Below are 24,618 nucleotides of genomic sequence, written 5' to 3' on the forward strand. Positions count from 1 at the left end.
ATACCAGAGGGGACATGTTCTGTAGTTCAATCTAGTATGTGAAATGTCAGATGAATCTTTATGCAAACACAGAGACCAGGGAAGCCTTCAATGAGAGTCCAAATCCTCCAGATGTCTTTGCATAATGGCCCCCGAAGTGGCAAGAGACACACAGCCAAGAGACAGGAGCGAGAATGGAGGGCCACGCAAGGCAGTCCTCTAGCCATCTTAGCCGGAAATCCAAGCATGGCCGTGCAGTCAGTGAGCCATCATCAGATCTGCCGCCATGACAGTTCCAGCTGACCGAGCAACTTGGGGGCAGATCTCTCAGACATGCGACAGCGCAGCGTGTCCAGGGTAGGGAAACCTTTTCCCCACCACCGCCTCCTCCTCCTCATCCTCCTCCTCCTCTTCCGCCTCCTCCTCTTCCGCCTCCTCCTCCTCCTCCTCCTCCTCCTCATCCTCCCCTCCTCCTCCTCCTCCTCCTCCTCTTCCGCCTCATCCTTGTCCTCCTCCTTCTCCTCTTCCGCCTCCTCCTCCTCCTCCTCCTCTTCTTTGTGTTGGGAGGCCACCTCAGCACCAGCAGTCCATTTGGCAGAATATCTTTACAAAATGAAAAACTAACAACTTTCAAGATCATTCTAAGGCATACGGAAGTGCAATAAATAAAAAAAGTCCTTTGGGAAATGCAGCATCTTGCTGTTTGTGTTCGTCCTGCTGGTCCAAAGGTGGAAGTCTCATTTATAACGGATGACACATGTCCTTGAGTTGGCTGACAGACTCTGTCAATGTTGGTATGGTTTGGGAAGTGGGGATTACTGAATTGATTACTGAATTGGCAGGTGCATAGTGGAGGGGACATTTAAGAGCGACTGAAATAACATATGAAGGGTACGGTAGTACTGGCTATGGCTGGCAGTGGTTGTCTGTAAGGAGCAAAAAATAAACAATATAGACCCTTTCAACAATAAAAAGAAAAATAATGCTTGAACGTTCTATTTGTTTCCCAATCTACTTCCTCTGCATTAAGATAACATTTGGAATGTTAAAACGGAAGCCTTGTGGGGCCAACTATGATGCTGATAATGTTCAGCCAGGTAGTTGAAGGAAGAGGAGGAGGAAGAGGAGGAGGAGGTTCATGAGAGGGGGTCTCTGGTGGGTCCGTAAGGTCACTCGAGGCATGTTTCAATGTTCTTGCCGTCCGAGGCCTCATCGATCAAGGCGATATGGAAGCTGGGGGAGAGAGAGAGGTGGGAGATGCAGCCCACCAGGCCTCTCATGTACTGCCTGTGAGTGTGCAGAGAGATCTCCTTCATACCCCCTGCCAGAGAGAGAGAGAGAGAGAGAGAGGGAGAGAGAGAGAGAGAGAGAGAGAGAGAAAAGAGAGAGAGCAACACCTCCATCAGTACCCCCACCAATACCGTCATCGTCATCAGTGACCGCTGCAGCTCCAGCATTCTCTGTATGTGAATTCTACTGTGAATTCTATGCCACCTCCTCCTATGTGACATCACCACCACCATCATTACTATTAACAGCATCTTAACATTATCATTTTTGCCATTATTATCAACATAAAAACTAAAGGGAATTAATTTAAGGGAAGTATTGTGAATTAATCAGCCAATTATTATCTTGATTACACATCTAGATGTTTGGTCAATAAGATGTCAGGAAAGGGTGAAAATGTCTGATAGTGTTTCCAAAAGCCCAAAAAGCCTTGTTTGGACTGCATGTGACACAATCAAGATATTCCATTTAGACGAGTCAGTTAACCAGAAAAAAATCAGCTGGAATTTTGAGGGCTTTTTCCTAAACATGACTTAAACCAATTAATCAATTATTTAATGGTTGACAACTGATCAATTCATCGATTGACTGTTGCAACCTCAACCTCACAATCTCCCATTAAGACTCACCTATATACAGAGGTCCATTGGAGTTGAGCTGCCTCATTCTCCCTGGCGACTGTCCTCTGCTGGTCCTCTGACCATCCACAACCACCCGGCCATATTGCCCATCTCTAAGAAATGAAATAGGAGGAGGTGGAATATCTTCACCACAACATTGTCATTTCAGCAGTAAAATTCTGAATAAGTCAAGTTCTCACTGAAAAAACAGTCCATTCACTTTGTGACATTTTTTGACCATCTTGACTGAACAAATCCATATGAGGAGAACTGGCTGCTTTACCTTACGGCTTTCAACTGGTGCCACTGACCATCATTAAAAGTTCCATTGACCACCACCACACCAAGTCCACTACCAAGATCAAAGCTAGTGAGAGAACACGTTAATAATATATACCTGTATTATTAATATCACACTTGGTATACAATGGCACACTTGCATGACTACATTACATTACATTACGTTACATTTGGCTGACGCATTTTTAGCCAAAGCGACTAACAATATGGTAAACAGTTTAAGTTTTTAAAGCAATTCTCAACATTTTTTGGACAATTTAAAACGACTACAGTGGGACTGACAGAGCAAAGAAAGGCCCTCCACCTGAAGATGATCGCTCCACCCTGCAAGCCAAGAGACATGAAGTCCGCTCCAGCGAGACCAGGCCCCTCTCCTCTCCACAGCAGCAGCCCGTTGGGGGCAAAGCATCTGAAGCGCAGCTGGACATGCGTCCGCAAGCCAGAGAGCCTGGGGGGTGGGGGTTTGAGGGAGGAGGTGACGTCAACATTTCAAGGCATTACGAAAGGAAAACTGACAAAGAGAAAACTTCTAAAAGGGGAAAATTGCAGCGATCGAGGGCAGGAAGGATCAAACAGTTTTCCCAGTTGCTGTATGTGTTGTAATAATGGTTGACCTGTCTGTTTGATGGGGCACGCAACGTACTGGTCAGGATTCTAGCCTGCGTGTATCTGTTGTAGCTGTATAGTCACACGTAATAGATGATCTCTTTTTATTCTAGGTTGGCTTTTTAAGAACAGTCTTGGGACAACAGATGAAAATTAGCCCAAACAGCTAACTCTGGCTTATATACTGTACGTTTGCCTTTTGACTAATGAGCACTGTCCCTAGCAGATAGATAGATAGATAGATAGATAGATAGATAGATAGATAGATAGATAGATAGATAGATAGACAGACAGACAGATAGCCAGATAGACAGATAGACAGACAGATAGATAGGTAGATAGGTAGATAAATAAATGAGATAAGATAATCAGGGAAAAGTTTAAAATGTGATCATTTATGTATGCAAACCTAGTTGTTGTGGATGTCACATTTCTTAGTAATGTGCACTATTGGTGGCGTACCGTTTCAAAATATTTCTGCTGTCAAATTTGAGGTAGCTTCTACCAGTGAAGAGAGGAACCTCAATGTCTTCTGTCACTACTAAGGATGACACAAAAAAGGAGTGTTAGTAAGAGAGCATGAGCATGAGCATGGGAATACAAGAGCATTACAGTATGTCTACTACCTTAAAGTCAGCCTTATAACATTTGTGTTATGTGGTTTTATGCACTTAGATCTGCCATCTGAGCTGCAAAAAGACATTAAGATAAACAAAACACATCTAACCTCCTAGCAGCCCACTGACATAAATAAACAAATAAATAAATAAACAAACAAGCTAGTGTAGAAGATGCAGCCCATTTAGTCCTGCTGAGTTCTAACTCTACCCTAACTAGTGTCAGTCCTGCATGGCTGCACAGTAGAGTTTAAATTTGCCATTTGCTCAAGAGAATAGCATGAGGCCGCCTGCAACGGAGCAGAGAGGGCACAGGGGGCACTTACTGTGGCGGCACAGGTCGGCGCACGCTATGAGACACCCAGCGCCCATGGGGAGAAGTAGATCGAGACACACGTTAGTTCACCCGAAGCGTCATGCGGAGACAGTTACAGCAGTCACAGCAATGCCACAGCCACGAAACCGAACCAAAACACAACAGAACAGGAAAACATGCAAGCAGAGAGAGAGACATCGCAATGGACGCTCTCCCAGATGCCATACAGATGCAACACAGATGCGACCCGGGATTCTTATAAATAGAGTTGCGTGCCTGGACTCTCTCTCTGTGTGTGTGTGTGTGAGAGAGAGAGACATTATCCAAACATCACTTTGGGAATACACTATTATTGTGTTAATGCAGTAAGGCAGAATGCAAGCAAAGGGTTGACAGATGTCAGCTCTGTGACGTAATCCTATCTTGTGATGTATCAAACATATTTTTTTTGTATGCACAGAGGTGTGTGTATTTTGTATACACATAAGGATGTTCATGGAACAGTGAGGCTACACCAGACGTGCAACTGAAGCGTTCCATTTGCAGTGTGTACTTTATGCTGCGTTTTTGAAAACTATTTCTACGCTCCGTGAACGGAACACTTGTGTTGTGTTTCCGGTGTAGCCTGGGTGTTAGTGAGAGTATGGATGACCTTGTTGGCACTGGCTTCCATGGAAGCCTATCGGGCAGTCGCACTGGTACTGGTCCTCTCTGGGCTGGCACTGTCCAGCGTTGGCACATGGCCGCGTGCCACAGGGGTGCTCCACATTCCCCACGTTCACCCCCTCCAGTGAGGACGCTGTGAGCGGGATGACCCGGTCATTCAGCAGGACCTGGTAGAAGGATACACAAACACACATTTTTTATACATTATAGATCCAGTATACAGTATACATCCAGCATTTGCATTAACACACACCACAGATACTCAATAGAACACAGTTAACACACACATGCACATACTGGACCTGGTTATTCAACAACATGCCACACACACACACGCACACACACACACACACACACACACACACACACACACAAATCCCTGCTGCGGGACTCCTGAGAACACAGCTAAGAGGTGCAGGATGAGATGATATCAGGCCAGGACACAGAGCCACTGTTACACAATTCCACACAAAGAGTGTGTGAGCGCCACCTGCTGTATGCTCCCAGTAAAAGGCTCCAGTACTCCAGAGTCCCTCCGGGTGGCACCGTAGTCTGGGACTCCACCCAGATACAGAGGAGAGCTGCAGCGGACCTGAGTGAATGCCCCCTGCAGAATGCAAAAGGATAACCTTGTTCATGTGTTATTTCATATTATATATATATATATATATATATATATATATAGTATACATAATATAGACAGAAAGACAGACAGAGAGAGAGAGAAAGACAGAGAGAGAAACAAACAAACCAACAAAGAGAAACAGACAGAGAAGATAAAGAGAGAGACAAAGACAGAGAGTTGTACCTCTGCCAGGCCCTCCACTGCTTTCTGGCTGTCCACTTGCAAGATGCCCTTCCTGGCCGTGCGAGATACCCGCACCTCGTGCCACCTGAACAGGCTGACCGCCTCCTCACTCCTAGGGGCAGATGGAAACAAACAGCACAATATGGCTTACTTTAGTACTCTCATGTTTCTGCTGGTCATATTGCATAATAGATGTGTGTATTCAAATCCTTCTTTGATATGGTGGAATTCACAGAGCCAAACGTAAGGGTCAAGTAATATTAATAATAATTATAATACACACTTTCACTAATATAAGTCTCGAAATATACAGAGGTCAGACAATAACTGTAGACTTAGAGAGTAGTTACACACTCTGGATAGAGATGTAGTTACACACTCTGTCCACCAGATGCCACTCTATGCCCTATGGGTTCACCTGAGAACAGCAGCTCCTGTGCCACAGTCGAAGAGGAACTCCACATGACCGCCCACTAGGGTGACCGCCAGGAAGTCACTGCTGTTGGCATCCTGACAGTAGAGCAGGGTCCCGTTGGCCGCCGCCGGCCGGAAGGTGATGTCGAACTCAGTGAAGGACAGGTAGTGGCGCTGGGGATGAGGCCAGGGGGCGCTAGCGTACGACAGCAGTGACTTGTTGAAGTGCGGAACGGCCAGCCAAACGCCTGGAAGAGTCATACATTTTTTCTTGATTTCCCAACACTGCTCTGGCTGGGTGCTAAAAACTTTGTTTTGCTTTGCCTTACAAAACACTCTCAACAATGGACATTGTTGCGAAACTATTCAAAGAACCTGCAACTAAAAACTAAGAAGAAAAAAAAACAAAAAACAGTAATGCAGTCTAGAAGAAGAAAAGAGAAGCCCTTAATCAGCTGTGAAATCCGTGGTGAAATACACTGACAGCACGACAATGCAGAGCTCTTTATCAAACCCATGTGAGGGGTGCTTACTCTCCTGGCACTGTGCTCCTCCGTATCCCAGCGGGCAAAGGCAAATGTGGGCATCTGCTCGAGTGCTGAAGCACGTTCCCCCGTTGGCACAGGACACGCCGGAGCAGGCATGCTCGCTGCACTCGCCTAGGAGGGGACAGACCAAAGCCGGTCACTTCAGGCATGTTGGACTAAAAAAGAATACTGACTACAAGGCACACCAGCAGCAAAACTGAACAGAAATGGATGGATGCCATGTATTGTGGAGTTGCTCGGGGTCATCATTTTGTAACTATGTATGTGTGTGTGAATGTTGCACTCCTGTGCAAATCTCTCAAGTGCAAATGTCACATCTTTTGTACTTCTGTCCGTATACAGTATGTGTTCATGTGGATCAAATGTGTTTACTTGTGTCTACATGTCGGTCTTTACAACAGCAGCAACAACAACAACCTACAAGCAGTTAATGTTATATAATATTATGTATATGGGTCATAGTTAATGTTGTATAATATGGGTAATAGTTAATGTTATATAATATTATAAATGGTAATAGTTAATGTTATATAATATTATATATGGTCATAGTTAATGTTGTATAATATGGGTAATAGTTAATGTTATATAATGTTATATGTATGGGTATTAGTTAATGTTATACAATATTATATATAGTAATAGTAATTAAACAAGCTTTAGTTACAAGTACTTTGTCCATCATTCACATTAGGGTCCTCTATGTGTGAACAGGAGCTAGTGGGGTCCCAGCCCCTCCTCTCGACTCACCAACATCAGCCCCGGAGAGTGCCCGCCCCAGCGGCCAGGGCCTCATGTCTACCCGCTTTCCGTTGACCGACAGGCTCTGCAGGCAACCCTGGAACCCTCGGTTGGTCCCAGCCGCCCTCGCCAGCCAATAGCCATTGGGAGAGCCGCCTACATACAGTGGCGTGCGGAAGGTGATCTTGGTGTATGTTCCCTGTGAGCATAGAAACACAAGCAAACATACTACATTTACTGAGAGCTCACAAGAAAAGGATTTCAGCTTGCCCCTCTGGACGAGCACTTCACGCTTGCTCCTAGAAGTATCAGAGTAGGGACATCTTTAGAGTAGGGGCTATCTGATGAGACATCTTTAGAGTAGGGGCTATCTGATGAGACATGATGGGACATCTTTATAGTAGGGGCTATCTGATAGGGCATCTTTAGAGTAGGGGCTATCTGATGAGACATGACGGGACATCTTTAGAGTAGGGGCTATCTGATGGGGCATCTTTAGAGTAGGGGCTATCTGATGGGACATGATGGGACATATTTAGAGTAGGGGCTATCTGATAGGGCATCTTTAGAGTAGGGGCTATCTTATGAGACATGACGGGACATCTTTAGAGTAGGGGCTATCTGATGGGGCATCTTTAGAGTAGGGGCTATCTGATGAGACATGTTTAGAGTAGGGGCTATCTGATGGGACACATTTGGTGTACAGTGTCCTCTGTGTTTGTGCTTCTGTCTGTATGTAATATATAACATCCTCAAACCTTTTAATTGTACAGTGTCCTTGGGTGACTAAATACAGTGTTTGCGGAGTAATACTTAGTATACTGCATCTGTGTATGTCTTTATGTTTTGTTCGTGTGTGTGTGTGTGTGTGTGTGAGAGTGTGTATTTGTATACATCCCCACCTGTGAGTGTCCGGTGACAGGCGTGTGATTATCCAGGCGGAGCCAGCCCCTCGTGCCTTCCCTGTGGACGCTCACGCTGTGCCACTGGCCAGGAACCACCGGCCTCTCGCTCACCAGATGAGCAGCCCCCGTCCCACAGTTATACCTGCCACACACACACACACACACACACACACACAACACAAAAGGCCTCAGCTGCACAGCAAAAACACGCACACACACACAACACAAAAGGCCTCAGCTGCACAGCAAAAACACACACGCACGCACACACACACACACAGGCCTCAGATGCACAGCAAACACACACACATACACATATGCACGCACACAGACATCTGAAGGTGCAGGAAAGCATCAGGCATCATGTGGTGAGGCGGACACTCACACACTGCTTGCTGGAGGTATTATGCATCTCCAGGACTACTCAAGCTCAGCCTCACCTGACTCATCTCATCTCCATGACTACTCAAGATCAGCCTCACCTGACTCATCTACTGTAATCTCCAGGACTACTGAAGCTCAGCCTCACCTGACTCATCTACTGTAATCTCCAGGACTACTCAAACTCAGCCTCACCTGACTCATCTCATCTCCATGACTACTCAAGCTCAGCCTCACCTGACTCATCTCATCTCCATGACTACTCAAGCTCAGCCTCACCTGACTCATCTCATCTCCATGACTACTCAAGCTCAGCCTCACCTGACTTATCTCATCTCCATGACTACTCAAGATCAGCCTCACCTGACTCATCTAATGTAATCTCCAGGACTACTCAAGCTCAGCCTCACCTGACTCGTCTAATCTCCAGGACTACTCAAACTCAGCCTCACCTGACTCGTCTAATCTCCAGGACTACTCAAACTCAGCCTCACCTGACTCATCTCATCTCCATGACTACTCAAGCTCAGCCTCACCTGACTCATCTCATCTCCATGACTACTCAAGCTCAGCCTCACCTGACTCATCTACTGTAATCTCCAGGACTACTGAAGCTCAGCCTCACCTGACTCATCTACTGTAATCTCCAGGACTACTCAAGCTCAGCCTCACCTGACTCATCTCATTTCAATGACTACTCAAGCTCAGCCTCACCTGACTCATCTCATCGCCTCAAAGCATCCAACACTTTACGGCACATAAACTGCAGACCCATGCAGCGTATCTTCAGTAAGTGCAGTGGGATTTTGCATAGAACTAAATTAGGATGCTTAATGGGATTAATATACTACTGACACCGAACAAAATCATGTGTGTCCAGAGGCCAAGTGACTGGAAGCGGGTGTGGGCAGGAGAGACCTGAAGTGCAGCTTCCCTCGGATCAGAGCCAGAGAGGAGAAGTCCCCATAGCCATGTTCATTCTCTCCACAGTAGAACAGGAGGCCATCTACACTGTCTGCCTGTGTGGAGAATGCACAAACACACAGAGTTATGCACGCATGCACGCACGCGCACACACACATACACACACGTACACACGCACGCACACATGCACACACACACGCACACCCACACATACACACACACACGCACATACACAAACACACGCACTACAATAACTATTGGCTACAGTAATAGCCATATTGACTTAATCGAGCAATTTCTGAAAATAAAAAGAAAACACTGACAGTTAATAAAACAAAACAGCCAATAAAAACAGTTTAGCTTTGATTTGATTTTTCACCTGGACGAATATTTTGATTTTCACAAGCATCACAATCATGTCATACGCAAATTGCATCGGCCTATTCAACTTGTGTGCAGGAGGACACCGCGTACCTTAAACTCCAGACTGATGTGGAAGGAGTGAAAGGAATTCTTCAGGGGGTCGAAGGCCATGTAGGAGTAGCCAAACAGCCTGGGGAACTGCATCAGCACAACTGAAAACAGACAGATTTCTCAAAACTCTTCTTAACAAACAACTTAAATAAACATAAACCTGGGCTGCATCACATGCTATTCTTATGCATTTATTTCTCTTCTTTTTGAACAGCCACCCTTTTTACCCATCTACTCTGTAAGTGTAATTGGAGCTCCATGGGCAGTTCACATTCTTGCCAACGGGCTCCTCTGCGCTGTGTAGCTCGTGCTGTCAATGTTTCTATTTATGATGGAACGTGTCGTCTGTCATGTCCATGTTGATGTATGTACTGGGTTATGCTTTGATGAGACCAAGACAAATTTCCCCATGGGGACATTAAAGTATATTCTATTGTAAACTCAGGTGCTAACCAGTGTGGGTAGATCAATGAGAAGGCTTGGTCACACTTCACTTGTGTAGTCACAGGCTATCTACAGATCCTCAGGATTATCAACAAACTATCAGTTGACACATTGTTAACTACAATTTATCATTAAAGTTAAGGTTAAGGGTTGGATTTGGTTTAGGTGATGTTCAGTAATTGTTCAACAACAATTTTACATACTGAACCTGAATGTTAACAGATGATCCAAGTCTCTGTTGGTGGACTATCCAAGTCAAGCGTCACCCATGGATCTCAGTTTTTCTCAGTACAAGCTATAGAGAGGTAACTCCAGAGATGTTCAGCGCTGTAGGCCACTACACTACTGCTCAGAGGGAATCCTCACTGCACCGAGCGAGCGACTGTTGTGTACCACCGAACACACTCTGTCCACATTGAATCTGTTAATTATACATTTCCAGTGTGTCAATTTCTCATTCAAAACTGCAGAGCAATGTGAGCAACAGAAGAAAAATAGAGGCGTGCGGCCGACAAAAGTTTGCTCAAACGTTGCGTTGCAAGGTGCTGCATAGCACTGCTTTGCATTGGGTACAGTGAGCTCAACCGTTGCGTTGCAAGGTGCTGCATAGCACTGCTTTGCGTTGGGTACAGTGAGCTCAAACGTTGCGTTGCAAGGTGCTGCATAGCACTGCTTTGCATTGGGTACAGTGAGCTCAAACGTTGCGTTGCAAGGTGCTGCATAGCACTGCTTTGCATTGGGTACAGTGAGCTCAAACGTTGCGTTGCAAGGTGCTGCATAGCACTGCCTTGCATTGGGTACAGTGAGCTCAAACGTTGTGTTGCATGGAGCTGCATAGCACTGCTTTGCGTTGGGTACAGTGAGCTCAAACGTTGCGTTGCAAGGTGCTGCATAGCACTGCTTTGCATTGGGTACAGTGAGCTCAAACGTTGCGTTGCATGGTGCTGCATAGCACTGCTTTGCATTGGGTACAGTGAGCTCAAACGTTGCGTTGCATGGAGCTGCATAGCACTGCTTTGCGTTGGGTACAGTGAGCTCAAACGTTGCGTTGCATGGAGCTGCATAGCACTGCTTTGCGTTGGGTACAGTGAGCTCAAACGTTGCGTTGCAAGGTGCTGCATAGCACTGCTTTGCGTTGGGTACAGTGAGCTCAAGCAAAGCGCATAGCACTGCTTTGCGTTGGGTACAGTGAGCTTAAATGTTGCGTTGCATGGAGCTGCATAGCACTGCTTTGCATTGGGCACAGTGAGCTTAAATGTTGCGTTGCATGGAGCTGCATAGCACTGCTTTGCATTGGGCACAGTGAGCTCAAACGTTGCGTTGCAAGGTGCTGCATAGCACTGCTTTGCGTTGGGTACAGTGAGCTCAAACGTTGTGTTGCATGGAGCTGCACAGCACTGCTTTGCGTTGGGTACAGTGAGCTTAAATGTTGTGTTGCATGGAGCTGCATAGCACTGCTTTGCGTTGTACACAGTGAGCTCAAACGTTGCGTTGCAAGGTGCTGCATAGCACTGCTTTGCGTTGGGTACAGTGAGCTTAAATGTTGTGTTGCATGGAGCTGCATAGCACTGCTTTGCATTGGGCACAGTGAGCTCAAACATTGCGTTGCAAGGTGCTGCATAGCACTGCTTTGCGTTGGGTACAGTGAGGACATTCCAAATGAAAACAAAGTAATTAAACAGATTTCATCGCTGATGTTTGCATGCATCGCATGTACTGTAAGACTTGCTGTTAGAGGTCAAGTCTGTGAGTCTGGTGAAGGATTGTTTATATTTGAGCTCAACAGGCGATCCAATTGCAGCTCTACCTCCTGAGCTTCTGATGTAATGTGTTGATTGTCTGGGGTTCTTTGGAGCTCAGTCCAAGACACTATGTTTGTTTTCCATTTCCAGTGCCAGGTCTGTATACACTACACACGAGGTTTTTGTTTTCTACTGTTTTTTTTTTCCTTTTTCTGAAGCGCACATTTGGAGAGGACATTTAGGACCATAAGGAGTAATTTGCTCTATTTGTCAAATTACAATCGTGAACTGCGCCTTTGATGTAATAAGACATGACAAGCGATTCCCCGAACTGAACACGATCTGGTGAAACAGCCTGACTTGAATGAGTCACTTCATTTGAATGACTCACTTTTTTGAATCACACATTTTCCTTCTCATTCTCCCTCTGTTCCCCTATTGTGTTCCCTCTTTCTTCCTTCCTTTCTGCCTAGTTCTCTCTATCCCTTTCTCTCTCTAGGAGTACTCGAGCTGCTCTGGAGGTCAAGGCGTCTCTCCCTGTTCACCGTACACGGATGTGTCAGGCGAGTGCCCCCCACCCCACCCCCCCCCTGCAGCATATCCTGAGAGCAGTGCTCTTCTGGGAACCCATCAGAGCATCTTACACCTCCATGTGACAGGACAGACCTGCCAACCCTCCCACTGCCCCTCCGCCAAACCTTCCATGTGCCTTTCTGAAACATGACTTCTCAATTGACCCACAGAGGCCGGGGAAAGTCGGACCTCATGGTGATGAAAACTGGAGCAAGATGCTTGACAGGAGACTGCCTTGGACACTCTAAATGGCTTTACATATGTCTTGTAAGATAGGTTACACAAAGTTGAACTTGGTGAAGTGTGGTTAGATTTGCCCAAAACTCCTCCAATAATGATAACAATATGTGTGTACAACAGATGAAGTATCAGTTGCAGTGTCTGGATAGAAGTGTTACAGCATAATGCTCACATATAAGTAAGTTATATGGACCAATTTGTGAATCAGTTAACCCAATAACTCTTTAATTACCTTTTGTTTGTCTGTCTGTCTGTCTGTCTGTCTGCCTTTCTGCCTGCCTGCCTGCCTTTCTGCCTGCCTGCCTGCCTGCCTCCTTGCCTGTCTGTCGCTTCCTCCAGATTTCTCCAGATCTCAGCCCAGAGTATCTGCCCGGCCTCTCACTCACTCTCCGAGCAGGATGGCCCTTGCCTGCCCAGGGCACACTGGCATCGGGAGCCCCCGCTGGTATGGTCATCCACGCAGATGGTGTGCGGGGGGCACACGGCGTCCTCGCAGGGCAGGTCGTACAGGCGCCTCAGCGCCCCCTGCCACTGGGTCATGGAGGCGGCCGGGGGCAGAGGAGGACCCAGGGTGGCGCCAGAAGGGGCATCAGAGGGGGCAGAGACGGCAGCCAAGGGGGCAAAGCTCCAGATGTTACCACCAATCTGAGAGGCTGGCGCTTCAGGTTGGGAGGGCATGTGAACCTCTTTCTTGGGAGATAGCTGTTGGCAAGATGTAATAAAAACATTGGATAGGAAGAATTTTCTCCTTAAATGTAATGCCTTTTTCAGTGCCAAGTTTAAAAAAAAAAAGTTATGCAACAAGAATCCTAACACAAACCAGCACTCAAATGTTTGTGATGTAATTGATTTTCAATTATTGAATGTTTCTTGGATACATTCACCAGCCGTACACAATCAAAGACATGTGCTTGGCCTGCGTCATCATCACATTCTTTGTAGGAGACCTTTTTGTTAAAAAGGCTTTGGCTCAGTAGATGGCTCAAGGATTTCAACATACAGATAAGAACAGACAGTCCCCATTATGTCATACTAGTCTCAGAAGTGATACTGATGATGAAGCACATGGAATGCTTCTATTCTCTGATATCTAAGCTCAAACTGCTCCATCTGCTTATAGGTATGTGTTCAATTTCAGATATACACCAACATCACCAACAGAGCTGATTTTGTGCACAACCAGTTTGGCATTTAAGGACAACTGGCCAAGTCAATTAATGGTCATTACAAGATCTTGCCAAAGGACTGCAGTTCAAAATTAGCTGGCTGGCTAACAATGGCACATTTATAGAAATTTGATTAATGTGTGTAGTCCTTATAAATAAACAAATTAAATTAAACAAAAGTAGGCTTTACTAGCAAGTGCTTCTGCCCCGTTCAAAAAATCTGTTTCACCTCCTCAGTGTTGGCACTGTAGTCATAGTCAACGACGGCAGCCTGGTCATTGGTAACGGGACGCGCGAGACGCTGTGTACTGATTGCTCCACTGCCAGCATCTTGAATACCTGCATATCACAGGAGCCAAAGGAGCCAGACGCCCCGTCAGACGGGAGCCAGCTATCAAACGAGCTGTCAAAGCCTGTCTGAGCCCATTCTGCCACACCAACCCAGTGCACTTGGATACTAGATGTGATTTTGCATGTGGTGGAAAGATGTGAGGTACAAGCTTCCACTGCAAGCCATGTTTGATTACAGAATCTGATCTTTTGTGCATATGTAATATAACTAATATGCACTTTTCCACTCATGTTAGGCATGGTGTAGTGAATTTGATGAATGAATGAGAGATATTCACAAAAGAAAAACAGATCATGAATACAAAAAAATACCTATAATGGCGAAGCATCTCCCTTCCCCATTCTGAATGTTCATGAACATCATTGTACTGTACAGTAGCAGAATACATTTTCTTCAACTCTCCTAATAAGCATGGGAACACAGAAGTCGTGGCAGCATGGCATGGTAAAACCATTCAGTCTAGACTTTGAAGTGAGTAATATCTACACTTGAGACCAAACGCTAAATGAATTCACAGACACTGTGCTGTAAGCTGCCTTGTTATTTTTAATGCTTCCAACTGCAGATTTTATAGTGCGTGGTGTAGTGATTTAGCTGAGAAACTCACTGAGAGTCCAGATGCCACTGACAGAGCTTGGGGGACTAGCGGCGTTTGCATTCACTGCTTGGACCATGAACTGGTACAGTGTGTCTGGGCTCAGTCCTCTCAGGACCATAGAGGTGGTCGGAACGGGCACGCGAAGAGTTGTCCACTCCGTGTCCACCTCTGGTCTAGGGGAGAAAAACATGAACCATTATTCAAAAACATTTCAACGCAGTTGTTCTACCATGGAACTTTTTCAACTGACACTTTGCACTCAGTGTACGTAGAGCAGTAAAGTAAAACGGGTGAAATGAGCCTTCAGAATAGAGTTGAAACTATGATGCATCTCACATCTGCATTCTCCATCTCCATCCAGATTCCCCCCAGAGAGAAACACAGACTCGCCTGTCATCCACTGTATTTACATCACAGAGATCTCTTTAGCACTACCTACAGTACTTCATATTCTTTTATGGTTTCTTACATTCTCAAAGACACTACTTTATATCATACTGTATCTCTAACCATGGTAGTTTGGCAAATAAATCAAATCATGACCATACAATTGCTAAGAAACATGCCTGTATAATACAGCAAAAATATATTGGTCAATCTTTCCCAGCAAAAACAAACATGTTTTATTTTCTACATAAGAGGTAAACATGCAATCCTTGAAGATTGAAAGAGGAATGGCAACTCTAAAACAATGGTAAGCTTAACATAGCCGGACTGCTAAAGTGAATCTATTTCTTCGTTGGGTGGCCCCACGCATGAATCTCCGCAGGACTCTTTTCTCCAACACATTTATGGAAGAAGGCTTTGGGAGGTGCCTTGTTTGGGTGCTTTTGTAAGGTCACATTCAGTTGTGGTCTTTAGTCTACTCTCAGCCATGCATATCCTTGCACAACCCAGCACACAACCCATACGTTATAAAATCTCGCACATTTCTTTTTTGGGGGGGAGTAACTCTGTCTGTATAATTGGCTTGTTTGTCCAAAACCTCCCGGAACAACACAGCGTTTTTTTTTCTTTCGCTGCTCTGGTGGTGGAACTGTTGCAATCTTACAGCATAGATGCAGTGCAAGACTCGCCGACGTGATGTACAATTAATCGCTGTACATTATGACAAAAACAATAGCATGTTGAGCTCAAACATGTTGAGAAATATACTACTGCACATCACATCAAGCTAGTGCACAAAAAAAACGAGTGTTTTAACACCTCTAGAAATCTGTGAATGAGACGAAACTAAGGAAGCCCTTTTAATGAGATGTGTGCGCGACCCCCTTCTCTGCATGTTGAATATGCACACACAAACCCTGTTGTGCTGACAGACTGGAACCAATTCAGCGCCTCTGAAATCTAAATTTAAATGTCTTCAGAAGTCCGTGAGCAGCTGACCATCTCGTTCACAATGGTCTTTTTCTGCAAAACTGACAAACATGCCGTCTGATCTGAGTGTGTGGTCCCATTTCCTCAGGGCATCTATAGATGGAGGTCTCTGAGCACAAGACTTTCTGGGGGCCCTCTGAGTTGAATCCTTTAGACTCATTGAGAGCCGTGATTCACCGTGGAAGCATTCAAGCAATAGCCCATCTTTGAAACTTTTGCTGAAAATAGATACAGGCACAAACTGCATGCTCCCTCCAATACAGACTTGCCTAGGGGACAAAAATGAGAAAACCCTATGACCATCCAGCGTAGTGTGTGTTTTGGACTGGCATTATGTGCAAGTGTATATACAAGTCAAAATGTGTGGTCTCTATGCATAGTAAACCACAAGTTGGCCGGTCTGAGTGACAGTGATTATTCCAAATAAACAACTTCCTCTTCCACGATTTTAGACTGCTCCTCCATGTCCTTTTGTTCGTTTTCATTCTTTCTTCACTATTCTCTGAAAGCTGCTCTAGACTAGGAAACTTTCTGCAACTGATGGAAAAGTTTTGCTGTGAAACTGTTTTTGTCTACGCATTTATGTTGTGTTTGGATCTCAGGGGCCACACTACCTTGATGATGTAAACACCGTCCTCTGACGCCGTGGTCAAATCTCCAAACATTATCAAGGAGAAACGGACAATGCAGCCTCCTCTGATTAGGCTGAGCACGGTTATTTACTCTTTCAGCTATTATGAGTCCATCAAGAGGCAGCAGGAAGTGTACTTTTTCCCTTAGTTGGACATCAGCCACGATTCTTGCAACAGACGACATTCATTTATTCAGAGGAGCTGTGCCAATATTTGTATAGATTTTGTGTGGTGCCAAATTCCTGTTTCTGTTCTTAGTTACTCAAGGCTTGCTACTGTAAATCCAGAGAGAGCAGCTGTCACTAAATACAATAAAATACTAAACATACGCCTACACTGGGTATAGCAGCAAGAGGCTTTTACTGGAACTAGAAAATTAACATGCACAAGTTTCGGAATGGAGTGTGTGAGTGTGTGTGTGTGTGTGTGTCACAGGATAGTACTATTTCCTGCTAGATTGTCCAGTGTTTAGGCCTACATCACATACAAGACTGCCAAAATCTTGATCTATCCTTGTATGTTCTACTTCAGAAAGGCTCCGGTAACTGAGATGTGAGCTCTCCATGGTTCTACTCACAAGTGTGCTGCATATGATGTCAGTAAGGTATTTACCTGGTGTAGGAAACCAGGAAGTGCTGAACAGGCGAAGCTCCTTCTGATGCACCCGGTTTCCATGACACCACAATTTGTGTATGAGATCCTACTACCACATCCGGCACTGATGGGGGGGCTGGTCTGAAGCATCTCTCTATAGCACAGAGTGAGAATGAGCAATACAGTGTAGCATTACTGTATTCCCCCTCTAACAAGAAATAACACAAGCAGTTAACATTTAGATCCGTCTCTGCAACCCAGATGTGCTCATCTACTGGGCCAAGAATGAACTTTCATCTGCATAACATCGACCGTGAAAGTAGGAACCAAATTAGCCCAAAACGAAAGAAGGGTCATCAATGAAGATTTCACACTTAACATAACATAAAAACTCATTAAAAAGGCATCGTTCACAACCCATAATTGACAAAACAAATGTTTCAAAGCTGTGGTGAAAATCTTTCCATACAATATACCGGTATTGATTAGCTAAGTTAGTCTAACTAACATGGCACCAATAGTTTGAATGTATTTAGCATTACCCAACAGTTCACACTTCAGTACATACACTAGTGGTCTGTGTGCATGTTCTCACCATGCGAGGCTGGCGTGATGCCCCTAGGCATACTGGGTCGTCCCTCCCCTGCCCACCCATAGGCTGCAATGGTCACATGGTACTGGCTATCGTTCTTCAGACTGGACACCTCGGTGCTCTGACAGATAATGCAATATGTTTAATAGCATGCTTTACCACTCTAGAGTCAGAACTGATTTGACCAAAAGTACATACAGTATAAGCTTGTCTTTTGTCATAGATATATACTGTCAGTATATATATCTATGGTATTTTGTATGGACATTTATTAGCTATCTATCTAGATTTAACTTACAAATTCAGCAAGTCCATCCCATGGTACCTGAAAAGTGGAAACAAGGCACAACCTTGAGACGTTATAGCCAAAATAATAATGAAGTATGCAATAATAATACGATTAATGGAAAAGTTGTCAATAGTTAACACACCAAGACATTTTATAATTAATTGCTCACCCCTTTCAACATGTCAATGCGGACAGGGACATTCCGTGTAATAGGTGTTCCTACTGGACTGTTATTCACCTCTGTTAAGAACACCTAAAGAAGGATACACAGACAACAGACACACACACACACACACACACGCACACGCACACGCACACGCACACGCACACTGTATATTATTCATTGTTATGTTCATTGGGCAAGATGGTCCTGTTGATTGGATTCTTTATAAAAGCAGTCTACTTATTTGACCCCTATCTGTACTTAAAGGGAGTGTTGTGGCTCCATTGTTGCAGCAGCTTATTTCCCCAAGACCCTTTGTCTGGTCTCATAACCACCCTTGCATCACACTAGCTCTGCATTGACATAACACTCGCAGCCCACTCTGAAACCAAACAAGGGACCGACCCACAGAGATTGGACATGCTCTAAGCCCTGGGCCACCCCAACAGAGCAAGCGTGCCCCTGGGCTGTCGCAGGGAGACGTGGGAAAAGAGGCGAGACGAGACGAGTCTACGAAGTTGGCAGCAAAACGTCGGGGCCCGCACGGTTAGGTGCACCGGCCCCCCGCCAGGACTGGCTCCATTCATTCTCATCAGCGGGGGCGGGCGGCAGAGAGAGAGAGAGAGAGAGAGAGAGAGAGAGAGAGAGAGAGAGAGAGAGAGAGAGAGAGAGAGAGATAAAGAAAGAGAGAGCGGATGGGCGTCAACAGCCCTGCCTATCTTCACCTGCTGTTGCAGACACCAGACAGACACACCCTGCAGAGGCGGCAGCGGCAGCCGCAGCAGCGGGAGAGGGAGACGCGTCCGAGAGAAAGACGAGTCTGTTACTGTAGCATGTTGGCTAACAAAGCTAACAAAGACAGCACATCCCATGGGGTCCGGGTCACCGAGTGCAAAGGCGGGAGAAAGCCTGTGTGAGATGCTCTGAGCCACATTAGACACTGGCAGGAAGGTCTTGTGAATTTTCGCACCTCTCTTCAATCACAACCCACAAGAGGAACACTTTATTACAGACGTATGTAAACACAAGCCCAACCTACTTCTCTCTCTCCCTGTCTCTCTCTTGGCTGCACACAGTATAAAAAAAACAACAGAACCAGCCAACGTAACCAGATCCAGAGTGCGATGTGTAATGTTTTCTGCAGAGCGGAGGGGAGCGTAGGAGGGCCCTGGACTCTGCCATTCACGGGCCCCGACAGCCAGAGGCTCCAGGTCAAGAGAGGCACATCCTGGGAGGGGGGGGGGGCATCTAACAAAGCCCAGCGACAGAGCCTTGTTTAGATACGGCCCGGGCTAATCCCCCGCACTGTCTGACAGACTTCTTGGATGCACGGCTGCATTGAGCTCATCCCAGAGCAATGTGACCCAAATCCTGCTTACAAACGCACGCTTATGGTAAACTAATTATGTTGGAGTGTTGGAGCATGGAGAAGAAATCAATTCATTCACACTTTAACAATGCCCGCACCAATGGATGATTTGTGGAACAAATTGTCAAGGATAACAAAACAGACAAAAGGGAGAGGATCTTAAGCGAATGCCCATTAAAAAAATTGAGAAAGTAATGCAGCTGCTTTCAATGTGAATAACCAATTCCAGAAACATGTGTTTTCTGGGTACGTTTTGAATGATTGCTTGTGAAAGTCAGTTTTGTTTGTGATAAACAATTTATTGGCAAACACAAAACAGCTCTGCAACTATTACAGAGCGCTCAGAAAATGTGCTTACAAAGGGAAGCACACCGATAAACGTTGACATTAAAACAGATAAACAGTATATAAACTCTACACTTAAGTTTAAAACAGAATGACCACCAACACTCTATGACTACTCAAATGTTGCAAAAAAAAATGCATCACCTGCAAGAGAACAATCCAATTGTGGTTAATCCATTTGGCCTGCCAGCACCCTGCCCCCCAAAAAACACGCCACAACAATTTATTCGACATAATGGCTTCCCATCAGTTAAACTCAAACAGTGAAAGCACAGTTGCAGGACATCCCTGCAGGGTTTTGGCTGGTCCAGTCCAAAGCATTTTCCCACAGATTCTCAATCTGGACCCCCCGAATCCAGACTAACTTCATTTTAAAAACCAGACAGTGGAAGTACATCTGATTTGGATCAAAATCTGATTAAGTTCAAACAAAGAGGGGCAAAGCAATGGCTCTCTGAGTGCATAGCATTCTCTCATAGCATTCGCTGTGTGTGAAAGGCATTCTGCTCATAGCAGAGCAGTAGTATCATTCCTGAACCCTTCCGAGACACGCTCCTATTGAGCCTCATGGCAATGCCAGGCGCAGATTTGTGGTTAGGGCATCCATCTCGCAAACCCTGGGACTGGGACTGGCTTCAAGGCCTGTCACAGTGAGGAGCTCTCACGTTACGTAAACACAGCCCACGGCTACCGCAGAACTTTATGGCCATTCTCTCGTGGCACGACTCCGTCGTCTGCGCGGCTGTGAGTGTTACAAAGGGACTCTGGAAAGTCTGACTAGTGCAGGGGCTGCACTGTTCTGCCTCTGCACACCACACTTCCTCTGACCAGCACTGGAACTATTTATAACCCCTAACTGTCTTCGATGAAAAAAAAAAAGTAGATCATATTGCCCATATGGATGGACCCTTAAAGGTGCTCTGTCTGAGCCCTTGAGGGCAGTGGAATATTCACAAGAGAAGTGTCTTTTTGCAGCTCAATGATTCAGCCAGACAGTTTCTTGGTTTCTCTTCAAGACATAAGAAGCCTGCAGGGTCTCACAGATGTAGCACATATCCATAGGTTATTCTACACTGGTCCCTTTTTTTCCAAAAAATTGAGAAAATCTGGATCATAAATTAAGTTATTTCCTGGCAGAAGGACTCCTCACAGCTGAAAGCTGTTAAAAGGCAATTATCCCAGGTTAAAATAAAACAAAAAACTTCCTCTCAGTTCCTCCCAGAAGGACTTGGAAAGGATCTTATGTTTACCAATACCACTGTAACTACTGCTGTGACGGTTTAGCTGTGCATGACTGTTTGCGACAGCACAACTCTTTGTGAAGCAGGACGGCACACCAGTGTCTGTTTCCACACAGCTGTCCGTGCGAGTTGGCTGGTCAGTGTTGTGGTCTGACGAAGCCAGTCATTTTTGGTGCTGCTCCTAGTTCTAGAACACACGTGTGGACTCTCTGCTCCAACTCAAAGGCACTTGTTTTTCTGAACTCTCACGTCCCTCCAAAGACTACGAGGGCCTCACGGAGTTGCCTGAGAGACTGTGTCAGGTATGTTGGGGTGAGGGGTACCAAAAAAGGGTGGGGGTGGGTGTTGGTGTGTGTGTGTGTGTGTGTGTGTGTGTGGGGGTAAAGAGGAGGGGCTTACCCGGTAACCCATGACAGCGGTGACGTGTCGCCGTGGCACCCTCCACCTGACAGCAACTGCTGTGCAGTTCAGTGTTTCCAGCTCCACATCCAGAGGAGGACTGAGAGTCTCTGAAAACAAACACACAAGGCACATAAACAAATACAGCTGCAGGCACACACACACACACACTGACATATTGAACACATCCATTAGAAATGTTAACACAAAGACAACAACTAGCCTACCACATACTTTTACACAAATGGGCACATTATGCACACGTTCAGTATGAACAAAAGGCACATCGCTTAAGCATAAGGACAAAGTGCATAACACCACAGAGACTTGACTGAAAAAAACCTCAATTTATTTTAAACATGCAATAAATGGCAAGCTATGCAAACCAATGACGATGGAGCCGCTTCTGTGGAATCTGAGAGAAATGTTAAGCACTGAGAGAGTGGCTATTTGGGTAAAGGGGGAGAGTCGGGACCTCTGCAAGACCACTGCACTTATTCTGCCATCAATCTCCTCCCCACTGTCAGTAATAGCCTAGCATTGCCTCTGTCACTGAGCTAGCCGGCTGGCTGGGGCACCAGTAAATCCAGTAGCCTACTGTATAGACCCTTTCAACAAGGTAAACAAAAACAATGCTTGAACATTCTATTTGGGCCCCAATCTACTTCCTCTGCATTAAGATAACATATGGAATGTTAAAAAGGAAGTCTTGTGGGGCCAACTATGATGCTGATAATGGAACTCTCTTGAAAGGGTCCATAGCACCCCACCGACTCCTCCTCAGTACCTTGGCTGTCAGAGCTGTTAGGGCATGGACTCAGGAGATGTTTAAATAGGTAAAGAGCACTCAATTGAATTACTGCTGAATGAACTAAATGAGCTCAGGCAAGCTCCTGGTTAAATACCGGTAGTTTGTAGCCGACTGTATGAGAATCTGTTACCACTTTACATACAGGAGCTGGTAGTCAGATGCTCAAAGTTGCAACAAAGTAAAAAAAGTTTTCCTAAAAAAGAAGCTGCAGTAACTTTCTAGGTAACTAATTGGATGCTCGTTGATACTAAATGTTTTAAGTTTTCATTCATATCAATTGATCCACGTACCCAAACCACTGTCTGCAGTCCGCCTCAGTGAACAAGTATATCCGAATATCTGCAGGAGCACCAAGATGACAGATGCTCTACACGGTGAAAAATCTGCCATCACTTAATTTCCGTACATGAAAAAGACTTAGTGTTGTCAGGCGTACGTCAAAGTGCGACTGAGAAGAACACGGCGAAGTGAGAGTTGAGAGTTTAGCTGGTCTTGGCTCCGCCGCGTCCCACCTCGACTCTTGTTTCCCTCTCTTGAAGGGAGGGAGCAAAATAAACGGATTTGCAACTACTCAAGGAGATGTGCCGATTTGTCACGGGTTTGTTAAATCGTCCCTCTTTCACATAGGCTAACCACCGAAATCCCATGGGACCAACTACAGAGAGTTGTAGCCTACAGAACAAACTGCGCAAATGAATTAGGCTACCTGAAGGTCTGAGGACGTCGAGGCTAAGAAGATAGCCTAATCCCTATAGTTGGAGCTTGTTCAATGCTAAATTGAGTTTAGCCTCTGTGTGCGTGGGAACTGAGAAGAGGACTTTTCGAGAAATGTTCGAATGTAGGCCTATCAAATAATGAGAAATAATAACTTATTTAATCAAACTATGGTAGCTTATCCATCTTTAGTATTTTCCATCTATCAAAAAAGTAGGGTTCACACCTCCTTTCTAAAAAAAAAAAAGAACTAGTCTAAACTATAGGCTTACATTTGAAAAACAAGGGAAGCCTGTAACAAGGACATTTTAGATGAACAAGATAAATTAAACATTCTATCATGATATATATATATATATATATATATATATATATATATATATATATATATATATGAAAGACTTCCATTAAATTGTGATTTAACCTCAGAGACACAGCTGACAAAAATGACTTAATTTAGGTGTTTTTACCTGTCGCTGATTTGAACACTGTAGGCCTGACCCTATGAGATCAGATTAATCAGACACTATACAGTGTCTTCCAGAATAATTAGAACCCCTGATAAAAACAGGTAGCCTATAAAAATCATCTATTGATGATATATCATAATCTCACAATGAAAACAATGAGGAGATATATATCATGTATCTTTTGGTGATATATCATAATCTCACAATGAAATCAATGAGGAAAAATCCAGCCTTGAAGGGAAGCAAATGTATCATGAGGAACAAAAATGGCTAATAAAGAAATACATAATTGTTAACATAAGAACAAGTGTCACAGTTATTGGCACCACTGCACGTAATACTTTGTTGAGCCTTCTTTTTGCCAGTAAAACAGCTTGCAATATTCTCCTATGACATCCCATGAAGTTGGACAATACAGAGCAAGAGATTTGAGACCGTTCCTTGTTACCAATCTCTCCAGATCATCCAGATTCCTGGGTCCTTGTGTATTCTCTTCAGCTCACCCCACTGAAATAAAATCTACCAGCCAACCAGCTGAATAGAATTATCAAGTGCATAGACCTCCTTAGAATAAACAGAAACATTCAGAAAAACAGTGTGGCTTCATAAACTACAAACATGTATGAACTTCATTAGACATTTATTATTCTCATTAGTCACTTTATGGGTGACACATATTTTTACATTGGCAAGATGTCTTAAATGCACAAAATAAGTGGATTTAATTTTATGCATATTACTTTATAAACACAATGTTAAATGGCCCTTGCCCCTTTATACGAAAGGTGCTATGTACATGAAAATGTAATATATTGTGTAAATATGGCAATTACATATATGGCAATAAAATAATAATGAATTAACATTTATTAACTGATTTCAGGGAAGGATAAACTACATTGGGTCAACTACATATGT

General features: G+C 44.8%; 1 protein-coding gene across 5 annotated transcripts; it reads right to left on the reverse strand.

Annotated features, from left to right (window-relative positions):
- Positions 1–477: 477 nt before the first annotated feature.
- Positions 478–23,130, reverse strand: LOC125288821 (pikachurin-like). Of its 5 annotated transcripts, XM_048235479.1 has the most exons (24): positions 22,807–23,130; positions 21,706–21,815; positions 18,358–18,441; positions 18,198–18,224; positions 17,903–18,020; positions 17,326–17,461; positions 14,714–14,877; positions 13,984–14,093; positions 12,975–13,290; positions 9,590–9,690; positions 9,110–9,210; positions 7,808–7,952; positions 6,915–7,104; positions 6,150–6,275; positions 5,621–5,864; positions 5,203–5,314; positions 4,885–5,001; positions 4,381–4,561; positions 3,739–3,762; positions 3,258–3,336; positions 2,494–2,637; positions 2,173–2,256; positions 1,899–2,002; positions 478–1,300 (listed from the first exon to the last, which is right to left on the reverse strand). In XM_048235479.1, the coding sequence occupies exons 1-24, from the start codon at positions 22,904–22,906 to the stop codon at positions 1,149–1,151; spliced, it is 3,069 nt and encodes a 1,022-aa protein (XP_048091436.1). In that variant the 5' UTR covers positions 22,907–23,130; the 3' UTR covers positions 478–1,148. The 5 variants fall into 5 exon arrangements, with proteins under 5 accessions (XP_048091436.1, XP_048091437.1, XP_048091438.1 ...); XM_048235480.1 differs by lacking the exon at positions 3,739–3,762; XM_048235481.1 differs by lacking the exons at positions 12,975–13,290; positions 13,984–14,093.
- Between the last annotated feature and the right edge of the window lie 1,488 nt (positions 23,131–24,618).

This window comes from Alosa alosa, chromosome 23 (genome assembly GCF_017589495.1).
Source record: "Alosa alosa isolate M-15738 ecotype Scorff River chromosome 23, AALO_Geno_1.1, whole genome shotgun sequence".
NCBI lineage: Eukaryota > Metazoa > Chordata > Actinopteri > Clupeiformes > Clupeidae > Alosa > Alosa alosa.